This window comes from Apis dorsata, unplaced genomic scaffold (assembly GCF_000469605.1).
Source record: "Apis dorsata unplaced genomic scaffold, Apis dorsata 1.3 scaffold_85, whole genome shotgun sequence".
NCBI lineage: Eukaryota > Metazoa > Arthropoda > Insecta > Hymenoptera > Apidae > Apis > Apis dorsata.
In genome coordinates this window covers 600,260-620,127 of record NW_006263383.1, presented here as the reverse complement: position 1 = coordinate 620,127, position 19,868 = coordinate 600,260, and the positions used below count along the sequence as shown (strand labels likewise).

At 28.6% G+C, this 19,868-nt stretch overlaps 3 protein-coding genes and 1 long non-coding RNA gene across 10 annotated transcripts in view; 1 reads left to right on the top strand and 3 right to left on the bottom strand.

Moving 5' to 3' along the window:
* LOC116185015 overlaps positions 1-8,560 on the bottom strand; it is a 108,196-nt gene extending 99,636 nt beyond the window's left edge. For 3 of the 7 annotated variants that reach the window (XR_004149713.1, XR_004149714.1, XR_004149719.1), the window contains exons 1-3: positions 8,135-8,560; positions 7,186-7,348; positions 6,865-7,010 (exon numbers count right to left, since the gene is read on the bottom strand). The gene's annotated coding sequence lies outside the window, so the exon portion shown is untranslated. Of the gene's footprint in view, positions 1-4,326; positions 4,340-4,457; positions 4,733-5,309; positions 5,615-6,028; positions 6,521-6,789; positions 7,011-7,185; positions 7,349-8,134 lie in introns of those variants that run through there. The other 4 variants (XR_004149717.1, XR_004149715.1, XR_004149718.1 and 1 more) reach the window with 4 other exon arrangements.
* Positions 8,561-13,664: 5,104 nt separating this feature from the next.
* LOC116185005 lies at positions 13,665-14,537 on the bottom strand. The gene is made up of 2 exons (XR_004149703.1): positions 14,312-14,537; positions 13,665-13,914 (listed from the first exon to the last, which is right to left on the bottom strand). It is a non-coding gene; the product is annotated as an uncharacterized LOC116185005 (long non-coding RNA).
* Positions 14,538-16,400: 1,863 nt separating this feature from the next.
* On the top strand, positions 16,401-17,278 carry LOC102671348 (NADH dehydrogenase [ubiquinone] 1 beta subcomplex subunit 2, mitochondrial-like). The gene is made up of 3 exons (XM_006611261.2): positions 16,401-16,599; positions 16,918-17,038; positions 17,190-17,278. The coding sequence occupies exons 1-3, from the start codon at positions 16,505-16,507 to the stop codon at positions 17,259-17,261; spliced, it is 288 nt and encodes a 95-aa protein (XP_006611324.1). The 5' UTR covers positions 16,401-16,504; the 3' UTR covers positions 17,262-17,278.
* A 158-nt stretch (positions 17,279-17,436) lies between these two features.
* LOC102671474 (retinal dehydrogenase 1) overlaps positions 17,437-19,868 on the bottom strand; it is a 2,892-nt gene continuing 460 nt past the window's right edge. Inside the window, exons 2-10 of the mRNA XM_031508397.1 lie at positions 19,647-19,751; positions 19,459-19,560; positions 19,202-19,367; positions 18,804-19,108; positions 18,620-18,722; positions 18,251-18,549; positions 17,943-18,151; positions 17,787-17,861; positions 17,437-17,685 (exon numbers count right to left, since the gene is read on the bottom strand). Of these exons, the coding sequence (XP_031364257.1) occupies positions 17,619-17,685; positions 17,787-17,861; positions 17,943-18,151; positions 18,251-18,549; positions 18,620-18,722; positions 18,804-19,108; positions 19,202-19,367; positions 19,459-19,560; positions 19,647-19,751 (1,431 nt within the window). The 3' untranslated portion in view covers positions 17,437-17,618. The remainder of the gene's footprint in view (positions 17,686-17,786; positions 17,862-17,942; positions 18,152-18,250; positions 18,550-18,619; positions 18,723-18,803; positions 19,109-19,201; positions 19,368-19,458; positions 19,561-19,646; positions 19,752-19,868) is intronic.

Genomic DNA, 19,868 nt, shown 5'->3' with positions numbered 1-19,868 from the left:
CTCGGGAGAAAACTCGAGTTTCTATTTTTCTTTTTCTTTTTTTTTTTTTTTCCCCTCTCCAGGTCGCTCCTTCCTTGCTTTGAACTTTTAAAGAGCATGGAATATATTTGGTATACGGAATATTATATATACTCTTTGAAGCTTCTTTCGAATATTTTTTTTCTTATCGTTTTTCTTAAAGAAGTGAATTTCGTGATTTTCGTATGAAAAATTATTCCGAGTAATTTTTAGAAAGAATTATACAATATATCTCGTGGCAATGAAGAAGAATTTTATAATATTGATCATTTTCCAAGGGATAAATAGAAAAAAGGGTAGGATTTTTGAGGTTAACCCGGAAGCAAGACCGTTCGAGAGTAAAGTAGGTAGTCGAAAGCCGATGGCCTTAATTAGTTTATTGGTAGGGATTACGTTCTGGTCTGGTCAGTGAAAAGCTTTTTTTTTTCCTTTTTCTTTTTTCTTTTTTTTCTTCTTTTCAAAGGAACTCGTTTCCTCGTTCCCTTTTTGTCGGTCGTTTCGCCCATTTTTCCCGGTGGTCGAGATAGTTTCACCCGCTCTTTCAAATATGGCGGTAAATAAAGGGTTCGGTATGAATAGCTTCTTCATGAATCATTTTCGCCGCAACCGTTTTCCTCTTCCGAGAAAATCAAATCCCTCTGCAATCCTTCCTCTGTTTTTGGATATTTCGTGTCTTTTATATATATATATATAAAATATAATAAAATATAAATTTTCTATGCACGTTATTTTCACGTGATTTTAAATCATATCATTAATCATCGTATATATCGATTTAGATATAAAATAGATAAAAAATTTTCGATTATCTATTTTATTATGCACATTATTTTCACGTGATTTTAAATCATATCATTAAATAATTATATCGATCTAGATATAAATGATGATTGTATAAATTTTCGGCTACCTACTTTACCGTCGAACGGTCTTGCTTCCGGGTTAACCTCAAAAATCGTATTCTTTTCAAGTTCCCTTGGAAAATGATTAATATAAATTTTTGCAAGTTGAATAAAGTTGAAAATTATTTTGAAATCGTACCTTCGTTGAACAGCGTTGTTTTATGAAAAAGAAGAAGAAGAAGAAAAAAAAAAGTAAGAAGAATCTGAATCTCTACGCCACGTGACAACGGCTCGAAACGTTTATCGATGACTATACCGGTTTACAACGGCCACTGTAACAGCCTCGGTATATTTGCATACGTATTTACGACTGTGAACTCCATTTCATGGAGGGATCGTGCGAGAATCGAATCCCTCTACGGAATCTCAAACTGGCCAACATGTATCATACGTGCAACAAATAAAAATGGAAACGTTCGAGCGAAGAATAACAACGAATAACATCCGCGTTAAGGTTATTAACATTCTCTTACAGTTATTTTCATCTTTTGGCTATTAAAGTCCTTTTAAATGTGAACATTCATATTTATGAATATCTGCATTATTAAATATCGGTATGGTAATTATTTTGCCATATTTATTTATTATTTTCCAATCAATGGTACTAAATAAGAGAGAGAGAGAGAGAGAGAGAGAGAGAGAGAGAGAGAAAGAAAAAAAAGTTTATTTTCACTCTAAACAAATTCCTTGTTTTACGATAATAAGAAAAATAATGAAAAATTTTTCAATACGAGAATTCAATAGAGATCAAACAATCAGATTAATCAAATTACTTTTTCGTGTGCTAGTGTTTAAAATAAATTGACAAAAATTAACAAAGAGATTTGAAAATTTTAAGTAATTAATAGAAAGAGAAAAACGAACCAAAAATTTCTAAAATTTTAATTCCTCTCCAAACGACGAATAAACTTCTTTCAAAAGTCTACGAGGTATATATGGCAGGACTACGTAAAACGTATTTGCCTAAAAAAAATTTTCCTCTTTACGACCACTAAGCAAATATATCGCTGAACAAATATTACGTAAACGGGCAAATATTTACAAAAGATTAACAATTTTTAACAAATCAAAATTTGAAATTGAAATAAGTAATGGAATTATGAAAATTAACAGGCAATATATAAATATTTCCCCGTTCAATTATAAAATAACTTCCCTCTCTATCAAGCTTGTGGCCATTAACCAGTTTCCATAATTTCGAGGCGAGGGAAAAAAAAAAAATAAATAAAAATTCAATCACGCAATCCTCGTCAAAGTGGATCCTTGTTCGAGTGGAATTTTTTTCTTTTTCTAGCAACAGATAAGGGGCCTTTTTAACGGTCTTATTTCTGTGTTCTTTCCGGGGGACACGGTTCCAGTGAAACGAGCATTAAAACGACGTGACACACCCGACAAGAGCGACTCGTGGGTCCTCTTGTGGGAACTGGTTTCGAATTTATTCGTGATGGCGACTGGAAAGGACCGACCAGAAGTGGGTGGGATTTCTTTCTTTCGCCTCTTATTCCCTCTAGGAGTGGCGAGTTCTACTTTATCCAGTAGAATTTGTGTGTGTGTGGCGACCAAGATCTGTTTCGTTTCCTTTTTTTCATTCTTCTTCTTCTTTTTTCTTTTTTCTTTTTTCCAAAGGAGGAGAAGGACTTCAAAAGTGGCGGCAGGCAGGAAGACGCACACATGGCCTCCTTTCTCACGGACGATTCTTACTTTGAAATATTTATACCTTTTTATGATGAGATATATCACGATGGGTATAAGATATGGGGATGCATTTGAAAAATATTTTCTTACTTACTACTTGGTTCAGCGGTGGTAAATACCAGGAATGATCAAATAACGTTTCGTAGCATAATTCTTGAACTTTCCATGATACTTTGTCTTCATCCTTAATTATCTTGTAGTCCAAAATAATAATATAAAATATAAAAAAATCACCGTAAGAATAATTGTAAAAAATGCTAGATGATGTAAAATTTGGATCTAATTATTCAGTATCTGTATAAATAGAATGACAAATAACTAAAAGTTTCTTCAATTTTTTGCACAAAATTCACAAGAATCTGTTACAACAATTAAACAAAATGGAAAACAAAATGAAGAATTCTTACATGCACCAGAGAAGAAGAGGCAAGATGGGCGAGAACGTTAAAAAGCCAGCTCAAAAACGAATCCAAAGAAGGAGGAGGAGGAGGAGAAGGTGAGAGAGCAGTAAAACGATGAGCGACTGTCCGCCAAGGAGATCCCGCGAGCAGATAATTGTGTAAGTGGATCCTGTGTGGTGGACCTCGAGGGTCCTACTCCGACCATTGAACCGCCAATTATTCGTGAAAGAAGATCGGATAAAATTCGAAAACCGGCGAGGGATCGATCGTTCGTCGAAGATAACACGATTTCCATTCGTGCAAAATAATGCTCCATAAAAAAATATTCGCAAGATTTTGTTGGACAAATCGAGAGGAGAATCTTTTACAAGATCGAAGAGAGAGAGAGAGAGAGATAAAATACCATCGAATAAATAAAATTCACGTTTCTATCCATTAACGAGTTGGTCCAAAACTCGTACGATAATAAACGTCCACACAATGAATCTATAATCGCGATGAATCACGTTTCTTCTCGCTTCTAGACCTAGATTAAAAAAAAATATATATATATATTATTTTCGAACATAAGAAAAGAGAGGTTAGAAATTGTCAACATCGTAAATATACAAGTGAACGAGAAACGAGAATATACCTAATCAATGATGGTTTGATTGATGATCCTGATCAGCAAACGCTTGATCCTCGTCTCGTATTAGCGGCGAGCTTGAAACGTCAATGCACGTGCAGGCAGGCAGGCAGGCAGGCAGGCAGGCATAGTATTCGTGAGCGGAGTATAGCGGAGGCAATATGTAGGATGCAGCGGTAGCATTTATGGGCATCGCCAGCGTGAATATTTATGCGGGGGCCATTATCGTCTACATAATAGCGGGTATGGCGAATATGGATAAGCGAGGCTTGGTCCTCGTGCACGCCGATTCTTCGTGGCCTGGCTTCGCTCGTGGAACGAGATAAAGGGTGCAGGGCCGTAACTTGAACGTATGCTTTTTTTCTGTATTCACCTTGATTGTACAGCAGCGGAGAAAACAGGAGAAAATTCTTTTGTCAATTGATTGATATAAACATAAAGTGGATGAAATCAAGCGTGAAAAGTAAAAAAAGAAAAAGAAAAATTTGCATTATACAAATTTATATTTCTTATACGGAGAATATCGTTTGAGAATAAATTAAAAAAAGAAAATTAAAACGAGTCAAAAGTTTTCAAATTTTTCTCGAGTCAATTTTGTTCCCTTATTTAATTTCAAAAAAAAAAAAAGAAGAAATTTTTATTGTCGTAACCTAAAATCACGAATAATTTACACTCATCGTATTCCAAATATATATCTCACGATTTTATTACCAGGAAAATTATCAGATCAAAAATTAAAACTTCGTTGCTTTTTATCGAACCCAGGATAGATCATTTTTTTACTACCCACTTTACCATAGGGATGATGATCATAAATAATAATTTCTCTCTTAATCGAAAATCAATCATTTTTGGTTCAATGGGCAGTAGCCTGGTCGCCATTTTCTCGAAAACCTATCCGGTTCCTCTCGGTACAGAAACCGGGAGGAATCGGCGCTCGCTTTGAAAATTTAATCCCTTCTACGGTCCTGAAAACGCCCATAGCGGCCGCTGGTTGGAGAGAGAGAATACCCGGTGCACCGCGGTTGGTATCTGGTCCCGAGGAGATATGAAACGCCCATGGTGTTTCATGGTGAGCGGCCAAGATCCTAAATCACATTTGACTGTGGTAATAGGATTGCTTGGAAAGCCTGAAACCCCTCCAGAGGAATGAAATCCATCTGATAGTAAATCTAACCTCTTCCCCAACCCACCTTCATACTTTTTCTTTTTAAACCTCTTACGGATTCAACGCGCATTCCTCGGTTCTGGAATGTCGATGCTGGACAAAGTCGCGCCCCTCTAACTCCATTCGAGATTGAAAGACATTTTTTGAATGCCTAAAGTCGACGTTTAATTTTTTTACAGTGAACTGAACTTCACTTATTAAAGCATCATGGAATTGTTTGTTATAGTAAGTATAGTATCGTTGTTGTAGTAATTAATTTTATATATATATAGTTGGGAAAGAGAAGAAGAGATGAAAATCTACAAAATATGATTTGGATCCAAACAGATCTAGATATGTCTTGATAATTGATTACTTACTGTGAATGGTAATTGAATATCTATCTCTATATTTTCTTTATGCTTTTTTATATATGAATATAAAAGTTCAAAAGAAGAATATAAATATAAAGAATATAAAGAAGAATTATTAAAGTCAAATACAAAAATTATCTATATAAGAAAACCATACGAGAATCTCTTCCTATTTTTCCCTTTTAAATTTTATTCGTTTCGTTATGTTTTTCATTATTATTGTTATCATTAATTATTCATTAAATTTTCAAAACAAAATTATCTTCGATTTGAAGACAAAGAGAAAAGTGAAATCTTCGAGTTCTTTCAGGATCCTTTTTTTCCTAACTCGTGAAATCCTTCTATACCGACAGGAAGTGAAAACAGGATGGAATGTAGGCCAGCAGGTCAGTTTTTTCCTTAACGAAATAACAAACGATACCAAGCAAGATGTTTCTCGAGGATCGACCCTTTGAAAAAGAAAAAAAAATTAGGGAAAATTCGAAACGAAACTGACGCAATATGCTGTGAAAGAAAACATTTTCGTTTTTTTGAAACCCTTCCTAAGAAAACTGATATACACCTAAATATGTATATAATAATCTGTTATAAATCTGACAAATTTCTTTTTAAATGAAATGCGCTATATTATATTTATGATTCCCATTATATTATGATTACTTAAATATCTAATATCTACTTTCTTGTTGGAAAATAACAAAAAAATGTGGAATTTTATAAATAACAAAGATATTTATACCCGTTTTAAAAAATAAAAATTTAACTGAGAATAAGAAAGACACGATGAAGAAAATGAAATTTTAATCCAAAGAAATAAATAAAAGAAAATGGAGATTATCCATATATTCATAACGATAAGCAAAGTATTAAAAATATTTATTATTATCAAAAAAATTAAATAAGATATTATAATGAAGAAAGTGAAATTTTAACCTGAAGAAACAGACAACAAGAATGGAGAATACTATTCACGTATAGCGATAAGAAAACAAGAACAAGAAAAATCTGAAGGAAACAAAGAAGACATTCACCTCATGTGTCGGATATGTTAGTTCGCGCGACCCATAGCGTCTCGTTTCACGTGTTAATAAATAGCCGGGTTATTACCGGCAAGCTAATTCCTCAGTCACTCTCTTCATTTAACGAAGCCAATTATGAGAGACATAAATGTAAGCACTTAATAGTTGTATACACAATCGCACGCGCGTGCAAAATTCCGCTTTTGAACAAGAGGAGCATCGTTTTGATCTACTTCCGTCACGGTACTTCGTTATTTCCATGTAAAAGTAGTTACATAATTTCCTGCCATTAAATTACATTTCTTGATATTCAACAAAAATTCAAGAAGATAGTACCTAGTGTAATATAAAAAATAATATTCTTAATTTTTGTTTACTATTATAATTTAATTTATCGTTATTTGTCATAGAACAAAACAATTCGATAATATCACAATTCACAATTACTATTCGATAATATCACATAAATAATTGTATAAGATTCTTACGTAAAAATTTTTAGTTTATCTAAATGTAAAAATTTTTAGGTTATGTAATTTTAGACAAATATCAATCCATGTAAGATTTTTACATAAAAATCTTTGGTTTGTCTAAATAGATTTAACATAGATTTTTAGATTATTAGATTACAAAATATCACTTTCAATTCTAATTCTATAATAAAATAATATTAAACTCACAAAAAAGACGCAAGATGCCAACTCTCAAAGAAGATTTCTCCAAACGTCGGGAAGAAAATTGACGCCATAGCGAGTGGATCGTCCCCGCAGATTCAAAATGATCCAATACTGTTTGCGTATCATTCATTCGACACTCCCGAGCACGACTGAAACCACAGCCAAGCGTGATGGTTCACAGTTAAGCAAGTGCTCCGCTTAATTGCCACCATGATACTTTTATTGTACGTTAATTCCGTGATTGTCGTTACGAAATCAATTTGCCACGATACTTGAGGCCTCGTAAAGTTATTTAACGTGTATTATAAAAACAAGCGTGCTCACGTGGTCTCCCTATTGCGACGCGGCCGTTCTCTTCGTTGATTTCCAACCCCGACGTCGTAAACCTCCACACGTATTGACTTGTTTCGTTCTTCTCCACGATTTCAAGTGTGTTTCGATGGATAATGGCTGCGTATAATCCGATGTATTTTCGTTGCGGAACGAACTTCGTTTTTGGAAGCCGTTGTGATATTAACAGAGAGAAAATAATTATTGTTTATTAATGAACACTGCATGAATGACTTTTGAAACTTTTGAATCAAGAATAATTTTAACAACACAGCAAACGTATCGCTCAATAATGAAAAATAACTCTCGAAAATATTATTCTCGAATATATTCATATTACAAGCGTCCTCTATATAATAAAACTTGTCTCGAAAATATATCTCGCGGCTAATGATTGGACCAAATTAAAACGAATCTCGTGACGTAACAAGCATATACATATTACATATACATATACATATACATATATGTATATCTACTTAGTTTATATTAATATAAAAAAGAGGTTAGGAATAATTTCAAATGATTCCAATCCAATTATTAGCGAGAGTCTCATGTCTCATCATTATAGATTAAGATATTTAAAAAATAAATTGATAATAAATTTCCAATTATTTAACTATCAGAACACAATGTTTCTAACTATTGCATTTATTATTAATGAACAAAGTCTATTCGATAATCCATGCAAGAAGAAGGAAGGATACGTTATGACATTTATATGGTCACAATAATACACTGACAATAACAACAGGTGTCGCGATTAGTCACATTTCACACATAACTAAGTATATCTAACAATATCCTACTCTGTACATAGATTTAGAATATTTCGAAACTTACAAAAATCTCAACATGAGTGTTCAATTCATAGAAATTGAATAAAATCTATGGACAAAGGTATAATGGGTAAAGAAAAAAAAAAAGGTTAGGAAAAAAATACCTCGATAATCCATCGCAAACAACTAGCGTATTCGATACGAAGCATCCACTGCTTAAGACATCACTTCACCCAGCACACCGAGAGGCATTCATTTGCCTTTTTTCAAAGATCACGCGATGGAACGGTGAAACGCAATGCAGTTACACGTATTGCCCGCGAGGAACTGATCATTTGCAACGGCTACGAATCGTTCGTGGTCCGAGGGCCGTCGCCGGTTATTTGTACGACGAATTAACACGGGCCGCAAACAAACACGCGGTACAGCTTTAAAAGCACCGTCGCCAGTACCTTTCGGTCAAGCCTTAGCTGCTTGCCTTGCTGCCTTTTTTTCCATACACGACTTCCCGGAGTGAAAACAACGCTCGTGAAATTCGTCGAACGAGGAAAAGCAAACATTCTGACCATTCTGTGACTTGGAATGTGACGTTTCGTTACACGGAACATTGGTAAATATCTTGTATACACTATGAGACATTTAGTCATTTATATCTTGAAAAATAATTCTTTTTATTTTTCATTTAGTGAAAATTAATTGGTTATATTTATGTTTTATTTGTATCAATTAATGTAAATTGATTAGTTATATTAAATACTTTCATTTGTATCGATATAAGGTTAGAATAGAACAGAGTAATAATACGTATTGATAATCGTTAAATTTAAAATTCTTCAGAAGAGTTCACAAATATATAATAGATGTGTAAGATTTTACTTGATAGATAATAAAATTCGAAAATAAAATGCAATAAATATTACGTCTATTGAATCGTAATTAATTATTTGAAACTATTATAACTGACAACTTTCAAATATCTTCGAAAGATTCTGAAGAATTCTATAGTGGATAACGTAGGTAACAGACTTGTCAGACTTATATGTCTGCCCTCTTACAGCAATTTTTTGAACCTTTTTCTCTGTGATATGATATAGACAGTTGATAATACAGATTTCTAATTATTTTACATTTCATATCATCAAGTATAATAATAATAATAATAAATCTATAATGATATAGAGATATATTTCTATATATAAATTAAAGTACAGTATTTTAGAAATAAGTTAAATAATGCATCATATATGCATTTAATAATATTTTTAAAATAATTTATTTTTAAATTTATATCTTAAATTTCAAATAGAATATTTGCATATATATATATAGTTACCTTTTCTTAATAAATAATTAATTTAATTTCTATTATTAATCTGACAATAACAAAAATGAACAACAGACACTTTTTGCACACTTGAAATGTTAAATATTTTTAAAGTATGAAATAGATGAATAAACAAATTAACAATTTAATAAGAAATTACTACAACTTTAGACAATTTTTTTATAACAAAGTTATATTAAGTATTAAGCTCTCAGAACACATTGTTCAAGCTCATCCAAAGAAAAGCTGTAAAATTCTTAGGGTTGGCAGTTATTACCATCCATAAAATTTTACGAACTGAAAATATTAAACTCACTCGAATGTGTTCACGCAAACCCTTTGGCTTTTTTTCGACGCATTAAAAAAATTGCTTGACATTTCCTGAAATTAAAAGAATATAAGTTAATTGCAATAATTCATATTGCAACATAAATACAAAATAAATAAATATGAAATACATTAAATTTTTTTTAAACATAAAATAATTAGAAATAATATTTCATTACATGTATAAGATTCTTGTACATACAAGGCTCATAAAATAATACAAATAATATGAAAAAAAAAAAATCAGAAATAACAATAACAGCTTTTTAACAAACAAAATGGAGAAAACCGCGATCACGATGTAAACTAATCTCCGTTAGTGTTGTGTTTATGATTTTCTTGTGGGTTTGTCGAATACACTGGGATACCACTAGATTTATGAAGCGATGATTGATGGCCGGCTGGACAACCATGTTCTTAGACGAGTGAAAGTAATTGCCTTGGCAACATCTCTAAACTTGATTACCGCAGTCGCGAGCCATTAAAGCGCGAAAAAAATTCAATGGCAGACGTACTTTAAATTTACAACGAATATAATTTGTATCAAAGTTGTAAAAGTTATTATATTTTATTATATTTGAAATTATTTTTCAAATTTTTTATCACACAAAATCCGTGAAAAAAATTGTAATGCATTATAAATTTTAAAGAAGCATAAAATGATGATGGAGGAAACAGAATTTTTTGTTGTTACAGTTAAAATTTTCTAAGAATAGAACATAATTTTGTTAAATATAATTAAAATTTATTTCAAGTGAAATATTCACCGTATGTGGTTTATTAACATTAGTTTCATAAAATTACTAGGATTACTATAAGCAAAATTATAATTCTTGTCTATTATTAGATAAGAAATTTCTATCGCTCTATAGTTTAATACATTTCTCATTAATTAATTTTTAAAAGAATTTTATTTTTTATTACACATATTACAATTTCATAAAGGAGATGAAAATTTACAATTATTTTGACACTTAGGATTTCATTTATTTCTTTCTTTATTAAAATATCTTTTTTTTTTCTTTTTTTTTTTTTAGAAATATTATCTTAATAGAAAAATTATTATACCTACGTATCATTGCACAATGATTTTATTTTATAAAACAATCAAAAACAATTTTTCATCTTTCTTACCTCAATTTTATCTAGAATTCCAATGTAATGAAGATAATAAGAGAAGATATACTTATTCTATTATCTCCATTTCATCCATATTCTTAATAAAACACAAAAATAAGACAAGAGAAAGCAATTAAAATTTCTTACCAATCATTAATAATGTTTATCACAATTATAAATAAATAATTATTTTTAGATAATTCGTGAGATTATTTGAGAAGAACCGTGGATTTCGATTCTAAAAGGAGAAATTTTACGATTGTATGGGACGATTGGTGTTTCGTAAAGAACAATGAACGTTAATTTTATCGGTCATCCGGACGGATTGGTTGAACCAACTGACGATTCAGCAGCTGTTACCTCATCGGTAGCGTGCAACCGCCGCCACCCTGACGCTTTTAGGGGAGACATATTGGCGGACGTTACTGCTCGAGAAGAAGAGAGCTTCTGCGATCGTTTCCAAGGGAACAGAAGATATTAACGTGTTAAAAGAGACCGTTATAAACTACTCTACGTTCCAACCTTGCTCTTATCCTCCCTCCTTCCCTCATTTTCATTTTAATTTCTTAGAGAATAGAATTGGTGAGTAAGGTGAGCAAGCAACAATTCGATAACTCATCCAGTTAATCGAATTGAAAATGAACGGTAATTACATAAGAAAGTATGATTTAGAAAAAATAATATGGTTTTATATTTTAATCTAACTGTATAAATAATTTAGGAAAGTTAATTGGAGAAAATTGGAGTTTTTACATAAATTTAATTTATGAATATAATTAATCTATCTACGAGTAATTTTATTTTATTTTATCTCTTTTGCGATTAAATTGCGGATAATTATAAATTTGGAATATTCAAATATTCGAGTTTTTGGAAAAATTTTGAAGTAAAAATTTTCAAGTTTGCAATCACGATATTTCGAATATTTTTCCCCTTGGTTTCCTCCTTTCGACAGCTGCATCTTTTCTCAACAATTTTTTGAAAATAATACATACATGGGTGCAATAAAGGCATAACTCTTGGTCCATTGGTCCATTCATCTGAAATCCTTTCGTCTCGAAGGAATTCCACGTCTTGATACTCTACCTCCTCTACCTACTTCTCTTATATCTAAAAACTTTTAGCCACGGTTTCGCCTTCGTTTTATTGCCTTTTTTAACCTTTTTCTCTCTCTCCAGGCTTCGTTTTCGTTCTCGATTCTCTTCGCTACCAGTTTGCTTCGATTCCGTGATTCAGTTGGACGCATGTTGTGCTAACATTTATCCACGCTTATCTTCCTAAAAAGTCGTATTTTTATAATAGATATCGTGCGTGATTAAAGTGTTGAAATCGAGTTATAAATATAAATCGAGGGAAATAAGTGAAAGATTATTTTCCAATAATACAAATATAAACTGTGTTTAATTTAAATAAATAATCTTTCTCCATTCCTTGATATGAATCTTGCATCATATTTTATGTTTTTCAATTTTTCTTTTTTCCTTTAAACGTATTTCTTTTAAATTAAATATCTTAAAAATATTTGATGGAGAAAAATTCTGGAATAGAAATTATTTAAAAATTTTTCCTCCGAAGAAACTTCGCCATTTCGGGGTGGAAATTATCGAATTTTCCATCCGCGTGCCTCTCACGCCTCTGGACCAACATGGCTGCTCGCGTATCCATGGTTACACCCTCTGCCATTCGATATAACCCTTGATGAAACGCTCACACTGGGAATAGAAGGGGCGGTACGAAAAGAGGGTGAAACTAGCGAAGGGTGTGCTCGAGATGACGAAGGAAGGTCGATGTTACGCAGAAAGCCTTTCATCTTTCACGTCGGCCATTAAAAAAGAAAACTTATGTTTGTTAATTTATCTGCGAGAGATAGACAGTCGAGAGATGAGGCGAGCTGTTAAAAATTAATTTTAACAAAGTAGAATGAACGAATTAAAATTTGTAAACAATGAAAATTTAACGAAAAGAGAATTGTTCATTCTTGAATTTAATTCTGTATAATAAATTACGATTGTTCTCGATTTTATGGATTAATTAGTTTCTATTTTGCTGTAGAAATTGTAGAATAGTAAATATAAACTATTCATAAGAAATGTATAAAATGTGAAATAGATATACTTGATAAATAACAGGAGACTTTACTTTAGATAAAAAAAAAAACATTCTAGAAATATTATTCATTTGATGATCGTATTAAGATATATAATTTCATATTTTTTTCTCTAATTACTTTTCTTTATTTCTTTTGCTCGCTTTCTTTTGTTCTGTTGTTTCCCTTTGATATCATTGGAAACCTAGAAAAAAAAAAAATGAAATAAAAGCTTGACATCGTTATGGTGAATGATTGATTCGTGAAAATTCGTTTCAATTATATATCGTATTCTATAATACTTTCTTTTGACAATAAATTACCATAAGAGCATGAACGTATAATATGTTGATTAAATATAAGTTGGATTAATGTTTTGATCTCTTGATAAAAATTATAACAATTCTAAAATTTGTATAAAAATTATTTAAAAAATTGGCTTATATGTTATAATGTTCTGCAAAAAGTTTGAAATAAAAATTCGTAAATACATGAATTCTTAAAATGAGAATGAAATCTTTATATATCTTATTTAATATTCGTCACATTTTTTTTTCGACAATAAAATATAATATTTCGATGTTCATCCAAAAATTCAATATTCGTTGCTTCAATTAAATCGTTTTTACCAATTAACCTATATTCAAAATATAGTTTTAACATACCTGAAATTTTTTTATCAATTATTCAAAGTTATTTTCTATTTTCAATTCTTTCAATTCTTTATTTTTTCAGAATCTAATTAAAATGAAAAAAATTTTCCCATTTCATATAGTGACAAATAGATCAATTATTTTATCTTTTTAGATCAATAAATATTATTGTTAGAATTGTAATCTGAATTTATTTATCAAGTTTTTTATTTCTAATTGTCAATTTTTTTTAATACATTAACAATTATGATTTTACGATTTCGTGATATTATTCGTGAGAGAACATGTCAAGGATTACATACTTTTTTGTTACTAATTTTTTAAAGTTTAGAATAATTTTATTTATTTTATCAGAATTAATATTTTTTGTATTTTTTTTTCTGAATTTTTTCAATTTCTCCAATTTTTTCAATATTGAAATTGATATAATTTGACCTGCAAAAGATATTAAATTTTTTAATAGAATCCTTTATAGAATTCCTTTAGAATCTATTTAGAATCAAATGAAAATTTAAAAAAAAAGGTTATTTAATAACTTGAAAAAAAGAATCATATAAAAAACAATTATTGTGAAGAAGGAACTTTCAATCTACAAATATATTATGAATTCAGTTAAATTAAAATTATTCAGCATCTTTACAACTGAAAGATTGAATTTTTCAAATTTATCGTGAAAAAAAAAGTATCTTTACTTTTCTATTTTCTACATTATATAAACATCTTTGAGAAAAATGAACTCAATCTCTGAAAATAGAGATTTAAAATTAATTTAAGCTGATTACTATATTTTTCTTTTTTTTTTTTACAAAGTTACAACGGTGTAAAATATAACCTCAACCTTGTTCTTCATTCTTCGTCGTCTCATTCATGAATATTTGAATTTACAAACTCGATTTCTTTTTCCATCGTTTGATCATTTATTGCACTCTTATCCAAACAAATGAAGAAATACGTAATAAAATTTCTTTCACACTTAACAGTCTATATTACAAATGGATCACCAACGCGAATAGGTACCATTCCAACAGATAAAGAAAAAGACGAGTTCCCCTGTAGGCAGAAATTTGCAATACAATTCAAGTTTATTGGACGATAAAGGAAAAACAGCAAACGGCGCGTTTTTCAAATGATAAAAGCTACCGGGTGACTAGATAAAAATCCTCCAAAGTGGTGTCGTAAAACGTGCTGCGAGCCCATCAACGAATCATCAATAAATTCTGTTCTCTTTCTCGAAGAGAAGGCTTGTAAACACTGGTCTATCGTCACGATGATAAAATTATGAATCAACGATCGGTATGCTGTATCACGTAATACGCGAACAATTCATTCTTGATATGAGATTTTTATTGCATGAGAATGAATAGAATAATAATACTAAGATAAAATTATTATAATTTATAAATATTAATATAATTTAATTCAATTTAATTTAAAAGTAATATTAATTCGATTGAATTAATAATATAAATTAATTAAATATTTAATGTATAATACTTGAAATTTTAAAATTACTATTTATTATTGTATCATTACAATTTAAATAATTAAAAAATATTAAATAATTGTTCTTACGAATACGTTACAATTAATATCCATCTCAATATTTAATTTATAATTATATAAAAATAAAAATCTTATTAATATCCTCTTAACTTTTTAAAATTATTATCTATTGCAATAATTATTGAAATAATTTAAATAATTGAAAATATCAAATAATTGTTCTCACGAATATAATATATTTATGTATCATAAAAATATAGTCAATATTTTTTTACAGTAATTTTTTACAGAAAACAAAAATATTAATAAATTATCTGCTATTATTGCAATAAAACTTGTATAATTCGTTATAAATATGTACATAGACATATTAGTAACGAATTCACGAACTAAGAAGCTGGTTGCATTTCTTGTCGAGAAAAGATAGGTCGATTGGTCGATAGGTAATATAAAAGTTCTTATTAGGGCACACGTCGAAGAAAAGTTACGATACGAGGACCAATGACGTGTATTTCTTTAGGGGTTGCTACCGAGAACCAGATGGTTGATCGCAAATCGTAAACTTTCCGATAGACCAATGAGAATCATCCAACTGGGAGTCTACCCCCTCGCTGTTTGAAGCCCTCTCGTTTCAGACCGTAATGGCGAATATCTCACAGTTAATGTGTTTGAACGACTTTCATCAGATGTTAAGTTGTCTTAAATTAATCTCGTAAAAAAAAAAAGAATAGTCACGAAAGAAGACAGATGAAAGAAAATTCGTTACATATAAATATAAAAAAATATACTTTTAATAAAATTATTGTGAAGAATAAGAAATTTGAAACATTAATTTATTTCTACGTATTGAAAATCTTAAAAAATAATTTGTATTGTTGAATTATTTTTTATTTAAACTATAATAACAATTTAAAATATAAAATACATAATTGAGAACAAAAAAAATTTAAAAATCTTAAATTTCTTCGATTAAACGTAATTTTTTTTGTATTTTTATTTAAAATAAATAAATTTGATTCCAATTTTTTAAAAATATTTAATTTGTATATATAATTTTATAATTAGAATTACAATCGTTTATTGATTTTCATCCATTTATATCTAAATAATAGTTATATATATATATATATTTTTATAAAAATAATTTTAGATAAAAATAAAAGAAATATGTCTATATAAAATACATATATTGGATTATATTCATTATACTGAAATCAATTAGTATATAAATACGATTAATAATTCAAAATTATAAATGATTTTTAACAATTACTAAAATAAAAGAAAATTAATTTATTTGAATAATTATCTATTAAATTATTTATTTAATTAATTATATATATTAATTATTGTTAAAAAAATAATTATATATATATTGCTAATGTTAATAATTTTCATTTATGTACTTATAGCAACAGTTTATCAAAGTATATAATGTTGATCGTTAGTTCTGTCCTATCTATGATAGAGGTCGTTTCATTTGTAATAAAAGTTAATTCAAGAAATCATTTTGAGTTAAAAAATGTTATTATCGCGTAGTACAGCAATTTTAAAAAACGTACGTTATTTAAATGCAAAGAAACAGACTACAATAAATTTAAATCAAATTCGTACATGGTAAATATTTTTATATATTATATAACTTTTTTTTAGAAAGAGGTTAGATTTGTACAATAATAAACTTTTCTATAAAACTGTAAAGTTTTTTAAATTTTTGTTCTCGTAAAAATACAAAAATATTTTTATATATATAAAAAATATTGTATAATTCATATGTAGTGAATATAATACATTTAATCAAATGTATGATTCTATTATGAAAAAAATATCTCCAAAATATGTCATCCTATTCTAATTATCTAATATCTTTTCTATCTTTTATTATTCTAATATCTATAAAAATTAATTATATTAAATTACGAAATATTCTATTAGTTTTTGTTATCGCTCAATACCAAAACCACAAACATCATGGGTAATAGTATCTGAAATTTTGGGTGGAATAATGTGGTGGTGGATTTTTTGGAATTTTTGGTATGAATACAAACATATTATTGTAAGTATCACAATTATTGTTTATATATATTTTAGAAATTTACTTTAAAATAGTTTATATTTTTAAAAATACAATTTTGTTATTTTATATTCTATAATATATTGTGTATTTTATATTCAATTCTGTAATTTATATGTATTTATATATTCAGGGTCATTTTCCTGAATTATGTCCAGCAGATTGGACAGATGAAGAATTAGGAATTCCACCAGATGATGCTTAAATAGATTTTCTTGTGTACAAAGTTTCTTGTGTACAAGAATGTGTATATTTTAATATATATGTTAAAGATTTTACTGTATTTAATTTAAATATAAAATTACAATATAAAACTAATAGGTGTACTAGCCAATTGATAGTTTATCCATATTATATCTTTCTTCAATAAATATACATTAAATTATACAATTAAAAATTTGTATTTTTTACCCATTATATTATTTTATTAACAATTTAATAAAAATATATATATATTTGTACATGAAATTATAAGAATATATAATATAATATAATAATTTTTTTAAAATATAAATTTAACTTCATGTAATATAGATTATGATTGTATCTATATATATCTTTTTTAATTACTTGATACTTTAATAGATATTGTTTTAGTTTCAAGATATTCTTTTAATCCTTCTGCACCACTAAAATAGAAAGAGAAATATTTTTATTAATTCTTTATAAATTTATTTATTATATTTTAATTTTTCTTTATTATATAATAAATAAATAATAATAAACTTACAGTTCACGACCTATTCCTGATTGTTTAAATCCACCAAATGGAGTTTGAGGTGTAACAGCATCATAACAATTTATCCTTCAAATAAATTTTTTTATATAAATTTTCTTAAGTTTTATATATATACAAAAAATATAAAATTTAAATTAAAATGTTTACCAAACACTTCCAGCTTCCACTGCTTGTGCGAATGTTAAAGCTTTATCAATATTTTTAGTAAGAACTCCAGCAGCAAGGCCATAATTTGTATTGTTTGCACGCTCAATAACTTCATCCATTGTTTCAAATTTTAAAATAGATTGAACAGGTCCAAATATTTCTTCTTTTGCAATTCTCATAGTATCAGTTACATTTGAAAAAACAGTTGGCTTTAAATTAAATTAAAATAATTATTTAAGAGAATCATTTAAATAATTCATATATTACAATTCAAATAATATAAAAAATATTAGGTCAGGAAATTATACCTTAATGAAATAACCAATACTTCCATGACGTTCTCCCCCAGTTTCCAATACAGCTCCTTCTTCCTTTCCTGATTTAATTAATCCTAAGACTTTATGAAACATTTCTTCATCAATTTGGGGTCCTTGTTGAGTCTCAGAATTAAAAGGATCACCGACTTTTCTTTGTGATGCTAATTGTTTAGCATGATTAACAAACTGATCATAGATTTTAGCATGTACAAACGTACGTGAACCAGCACAACAATTTTGTCCGTGATTAGTAAATATTGCATTGAAAGCAATTTCAGCTGCTTCTTTAACTAGAAATTATATATTCTTATTATAGATTACATATATGTTAATATTTTAATAAATGTTTTAATAACATACTGTCAACATCATCAAAAATAACTAAAGGACTTTTGCCACCCAATTCAAGAGAAACCCGTTTAAGATTACTTTTAGCAGAAGCTGCCATTATTAAATGACCAACCTATAAATAAAATATAAAATGTTAATATAATTTTATTTATATGAATAAATGTTGAATAAATCAATATCATAAATTAGATACTTCTGTAGATCCTGTAAATGCAATCTTATTAATTTCTGGATGTTCAGCAATAGCAGCACCAGCTGTTGGACCATAACCAGTAATAACATTTATTACACCAGGTGGAAAACCAGCTTCTTTAGTAAGTGCTGCAGCATAAAGTGCACTTAAAGGAGTTTGCTCAGCTGGTTTCAAAACAATGGTACATCCAGTAGCTAAAGCGGGACCCCATTTCCATGCTAACATAAGAAAAGGATAATTCCAAGGAATAATTTGACCCACTACACCTATTGGTTCTTTGCGGGTAAGTGAAATAAATTTTCCATCTAAATAACACATATTAATTAAGTATATAAGTATATAAGTATATAAGTATTCATGAAATATTTGCTAATTTTATTAAAAAATATCGAGCATACCTGCTGGAATAGTATCTCCAAAGATTTTATCACACCATGCAGCATAATAACGAATTGTTTGTATACTTGCTTCTATATCAAAAAGGGCATCTGAATATGTTTTTCCATTATCTAAAGTTTCAAGAGTTGCAATATATTCCAAATCTCTTGCAATAAGATCTGCAAACTATATATATACAAATATTATAATAATTAAATAAAAAAATATGAAGATGAATTTCTTCACAAATAAAATATAAAATTATATATTGATATACTTTATTCATAAGATTTCCACGAATAGATGCATCCATTGTTCGCCATTTTGATTTTCTGTTAAATGCTTCTTTTGCAGCTGCAACTGCCTTATCTACATCTGCCTATATAAAGCAAAACAAATATTTTAAATAATAATACAAAAAATTTTGTAATGTAATGTAAAATTTATAAAAATAAAATATAATACCTTATCACCTTCAGAAACTTCTACAATAACAGTACCATTAGCTGGATTTATAGTAGAAAACTTTTTACCACTTACTGAATCCACAAAGTTATTATTAATAAATAACTGAAAATATACAATTATTGCAAATGTAAATAACTATATATATACATTATATGTGTGTAATTTTTTAATATAAATTTTTATTTTAGCCAAGTTCATTTCAATATATATATATTATTA

Excerpts from the sequence above, each read along its gene's own strand:
- LOC102671348 (XM_006611261.2), top strand. The coding sequence starts at position 16,505 with ATGTTATTATCGCGTAGTACAGCAATTTTAAAAAACGTACGTTATTTA. Across the intron at positions 16,600-16,917 it reads TTAAATCAAATTCGTACATG|TTTTTGTTATCGCTCAATAC; the intron begins GTAAATATTTTT and ends ATATTCTATTAG. Across the intron at positions 17,039-17,189 it reads ATGAATACAAACATATTATT|GGTCATTTTCCTGAATTATG; the intron begins GTAAGTATCACA and ends TTATATATTCAG.